Here is a 4808-nt window from a genome sequence, read left to right as displayed (position 1 = left end):
GCGCCATCTTGGCTCACCTCCACCTCCCAGGTTCAGGAGATTCTCCTGCCTCAGCCTCCAGAGTAGCTGGGATTACAGGCTCCTGCCACCAAGCCTGGCTAATTTTTTGTGTTTTTAGTAGATATGCGGTTTCACTGTATTAGCCAGGATGGTCTCGATCTCCTGACCTCGTGATCCACCCTCCTCGGCCTCCCAAAGTGCTGGGATTACAGGTGTGAGCCACCACACCCAGCCATGCATATTAATATACTTTTCTGTATGTGTGAAATTTCCCCAATTTCACACATACATGCAAATTAATATACTTTTCTCTCTATCGTAATTCATTAGCATTACCCTTTTTTAAAAAAGTGTATGAATTTTTAAGTGTAATGCTAATGAATTAGCATTGAGAGATCTGAACTTATTCATCAACGCTCTGAGCTCATCCTGACACCAAATTTCAGACACAAGAAACTTGTCTTTACCTAAAAGCAGTAAGAACGAACTGTGGCATAGATTCCTCACCATGGGTCACTCTACAGCAAGATGATTTAATTCTCTGCGGCTAAATGTGAAGAGCTATGAGATGTTGAAAAAGCATGAGAGAAAGAAAACCTGTCCACTATGCTAGGGTCTTAACACATATTAAGACCTTGAAAATATCAGCTTTAAAAAAGTAATTGATGCTGGGCAGGCACCCAAGCTTTCTAAGTCACATCAACTAAGAAAAACTGACTTTCTAGGCCTAAACTGGCATTGACGTTGTCGGGCAAATAACAGAGAGTATGAACAAATAGAAGGAGGTATGAGACAGTATAAACAGAGAGCGTATAAATAAATATCCAGTGCAAACATCCAATGCTTTGAATCTGTGGACCCCAATGTGAACAACTGCAGGCAGAATGAACAAGTGACTGCACGTGTTCTCACACACCTGCACAGATGTGCAAACCAGGGTGCTGACATAACCATAGAGTGTTGATCAATAACATGGTTTTTTTAAAACTGGAGACTAAGTGATATCAATATATCTCAGAAATTAGTTGGCATTGGTACTGACTTACATTTGGGGCAGTTTTGTTCTTAAGACTTTAGATCTTTTGAGATCTAGAGACTTTTAGATCGTTTCGACTTTAGATGCATTTTAACAAGCATTTCAAGTTACCCTGCCACCAGTGGTCTATGGGCCACTCTTGGACAGCTGCTGGTCTGGGTGATCATGTCTAGTTAATTTGCATAGTACTTTGTGTGTGGAAGGGGGGCTATATTTAAGTTTAAAATAGAAAATGGGGTTTCGCTATGTTGCCCTAGCACTTCTTGAGCTCCAGGGCTCAAGCGTTCCTCCCTCCTCTGCCTCCCTAAGCACTAGGATTACAGCAATGAGCCACTGTGCTTTTTAACATGAAACAAATAACTGCCCCCCAAAACAGGCAAACAAAAAACCAAAATGCTTAAAAGCAAAATAGAAACCTTCCAGTAATGGAGTCCCACTTTGTCTAAGAAAAGGAAAATTAAAACAATTCATTTGCATAACACAGATTTCAAACTTGACTGGGGAACCCTAGGTTGAGAAAGACGCTGAAAACATGATATACAATTCACACTACAATCCAAATGAGAAAGTGCCCATTATTTGGCCACTTCTTATAAGAAAAAAAAAATGGCAGTAAAAATGACTCTCAATATGCTATGCCCACTCTGCTACCAAAATGAGAAACTCCTGAAGGTCTCTCATAATTCACTGCCACAGGTCACATTCTAGACACACTTTCCTAAGTAACAAATCTTCTTAAAAAGAAAAGGTGGCCAGGCTCAGTGGCTCACGCCTGTAATCCCAACACTTTGGGAGGCTGAGGCGGGCGGATCACAAGGTCAAGAGATTGAGACCATCCTGGCCAACATAGTGAAACTCCATCTCTATTAAAATACAAAAATTAGCTAGGTGTGGTGGCACGCGCCTGTAGTCCCAGCTACTCGGGAGGCTGAGGCCGGATAATTGCTTGAACCCGGGAGGTGGACGTTGCAGTGAGCCAAGATCATGCCACTGCACTCCAGCCTGGGTGACAAGGCAACCCCATCTCAATTTAAAAAAAAAAGTCTTCTACCAACAAAAAGTTGGATCGACATATGATGAAAAGTTACAAACTCAGAAGTCACTTACAGAGATTCCTGAGTTTTCTATTAATTAATACATTCTTTCATTCAACAAATATTTATTAACCACCTACTACACGCCAAACTTGTTAAGGACTGGAGAAAGAGCAGTGAAGAAATCTGACAAACATCAATGCCTTTATGGAACCTCAGTCTAACTGGAGAAAACAGGCAATTAAAGAATAAGTAAAACTGATGGTATGAAAGACGGCATTTAGTGCTATGGAGAAAAATATAGAAGATGCAAAGAAAAGGGTAAAGAATTAGCAGGAGGTGGTCTTGATGAAGTTAGTCATATGAACATCACGAAGAACAGTAATACATGTGAAGACCCTGGGACAGGTGCAAATCTGGAGAATTAAGGGAAGAGCCAGGAAGCCAGAGCAGCCAGGTAAGAGTGGGCAAAGGGGAGTAAGAAGTGAGGTTAGGAAGGAAGGAGGTGGAACTAGACTCCGTCGGACCTTGTAAGGACCTCACATTAAAACATAGATAGCTTGTACTGCAGCATTTCTCCACAAGGCCCCAAGGAAGATGAGAAGATAGTCAACACCAAGAAGAATGTAACGTTATTGGCCTTTCATTCAAAGAACTTGAAATTTCCAAGAAGTTCTGGCTACATCAATCAAGTTACTTTTAACACACTCCATGGTTTTTTTCAGAACATAAGAAATGTTTATGCAGGGTTTAAAAAAGGGATAGTGGAATCCTTGGGGATTTCAAATAAGCTTTGTTATCGAGGGTTGATAAAAGGAATATCTAGTGGGAAATGTGTCTTGAACTAGTAAAGCTAGAGAAACAGCACCTGCTACTGTGTTTTTCCCAAAGGGCTGGGTATGGGTAAGGGGACTACAGTATCCTTTATACAGCAGTCTAAAATAGATCTGTGTCATTCTGTTTAATGCTTAGTATTCATCAAGTATGAAGCAATGGCAATAAGCTACCCAAGGTCCTTTGTGAACCCCCAGCACTCTTCCAGGAGGCAACATCATCTCCGCTTGTCACAGCCTCTGCCAAAAACACACAGGTCCAAAGACACCTTTATGCCTTTCATGTGTGATCACTACATTAAACTCAAGGGTCTTCTGTCTTTCATTCTTGGGGAAGGACTGAAAGGCAAAATTTACATCTTCTTCCTGACAAAGAAGTCTATTTCTCCAGTTATCAAAAATCAATAGCATGACTTCTTGCCTGCAAGTGGAGAAAGAGGCATTCCAGAATATCAAGGCAGAGCCCAAAGTCCATTATTTATGCAGATTATGCACTCAGTAATATTACTGGCTAAATGTTAAATTGCTATTAAATATTACTGCCTAAATATTAAAATTATAGTAATAATTGTATTACAAAGTAAGGTTTTTGGAAAGGGCTAATAAGATGTCCAAGAGTCATACTGAGCATAATAAATATGGTTCCAAATTTCTTCAACTCTATTCCTTAAATGTATATCTGGAGTATTAAGGGAATAGCCCGCAGCTTCATTTATTCATTCATATTTATTGAGTATATGCCTACTATATGCCAGGTGGCTATACTGATTATTGGCATGTGTGTGTGTGCATGTGTATGTGTGTGTGTATGCATGTTGGCAGAGAATAATATAAAAAACACCAGCAAAATTGTACAGAATTTTTGAGAGAAGATGCTTCTCATTTTTCATTATTACATCACTTCTTAGAAACCTCACCACTTATGAACAATTACTACAAGCTCTATTACAATTCTGCTCTACTGGAAATTATTTTCGTTCAATAAACAATGAGTTACTTAACACAGGAAATCTAGATCTAGAATGAATCCTTACCTGCAAGTAATTTGAAGAGTTGTATTAGCCTTAATTGTAAGTATGTCTTTTTGTGTGCTGAGGTTGGGCAGATCAAGAGAAACACTAGGCAAACCTAGAAACAAATTAAACAAATGAATGTAGTTGCCACTGAGTTAGACCTCATAGGAAACACCTTCCATCAACAATGCATACTCCATACTTTAAAAGGCCTCCTCAGCAATTCATTGTATAAAACTGGGAATTTACTTTTCACTATTCACAGTAAAAGTTCACAAGCTGTGTCATAACAGGAAGAATGGGCAGATGGTCATAAACCAACACAACAGTTCTGCAATTCATGGAGCTAGGGTGGAGTTCCTGTTTTCCTGTGTTGCCAACTTCAAGGTCTTACAAAAGGATATGGGACATTGAAACCAAATGAACCTTCATCTGATGATCTCACTCCCTTGGGAAAGGACCCACTGACATTTCTTATAAAACATAGGATGTACACATTTGACTAAATTGCTGATTAATGAATCCCACTTAGAGGGATTTCTATACAGTTCATCTATGTACATACTGGAAGAGAGTGAAAGAATCTATGACCTTGTCTCATTTTCCTTTATCTACTTTCTAGTGCGCTTCCTCTGGTGACCAAACTGCCACAGCTGAAATAAGCTTATAAAGACTGTACATTAAAAGCAAGGGAGAGGAACTGAGAAAGAGAAAACATTTCCCAATTCCACACATACATGCATTTTTTTTTTTTTTTTGATACAGAGTTTTGCTCTTGTTGCCCAGGCTGGAGTGTAATGGTGCAATCTTGGCTCACCGCAACCTCCACCTCCTGAGTTCAAGCTATTCTCCTGCCTCAGCCTCCCAAGTATATGGGATTACAGGCCCAGCT

General features: G+C 39.8%; 1 protein-coding gene across 4 annotated transcripts in view; it reads right to left on the bottom strand.

Annotated features, from left to right (window-relative positions):
- The window catches only part of KDR (kinase insert domain receptor), a 58586-nt gene that overhangs the window by 46165 nt on the left and 7613 nt on the right, over nucleotides 1–4808 (bottom strand). For all 4 annotated transcript variants that reach the window (XM_017540254.2, XM_017540256.2, XM_017540255.2 and 1 more), the window contains exon 2: nucleotides 3938–4031. In XM_017540254.2, coding sequence (XP_017395743.1) covers nucleotides 3938–4031 — 94 coding nt within the window. The remainder of the gene's footprint in view (nucleotides 1–3937; nucleotides 4032–4808) is intronic.

The sequence above is a fragment of the Cebus imitator genome, unplaced genomic scaffold (genome assembly GCF_001604975.1).
Source record: "Cebus imitator isolate Cc_AM_T3 unplaced genomic scaffold, Cebus_imitator-1.0 Scaffold124, whole genome shotgun sequence".
Classification (NCBI taxonomy): domain Eukaryota; kingdom Metazoa; phylum Chordata; class Mammalia; order Primates; family Cebidae; genus Cebus; species Cebus imitator.
This window is presented reverse-complemented; position numbering and strand designations above follow the sequence as displayed.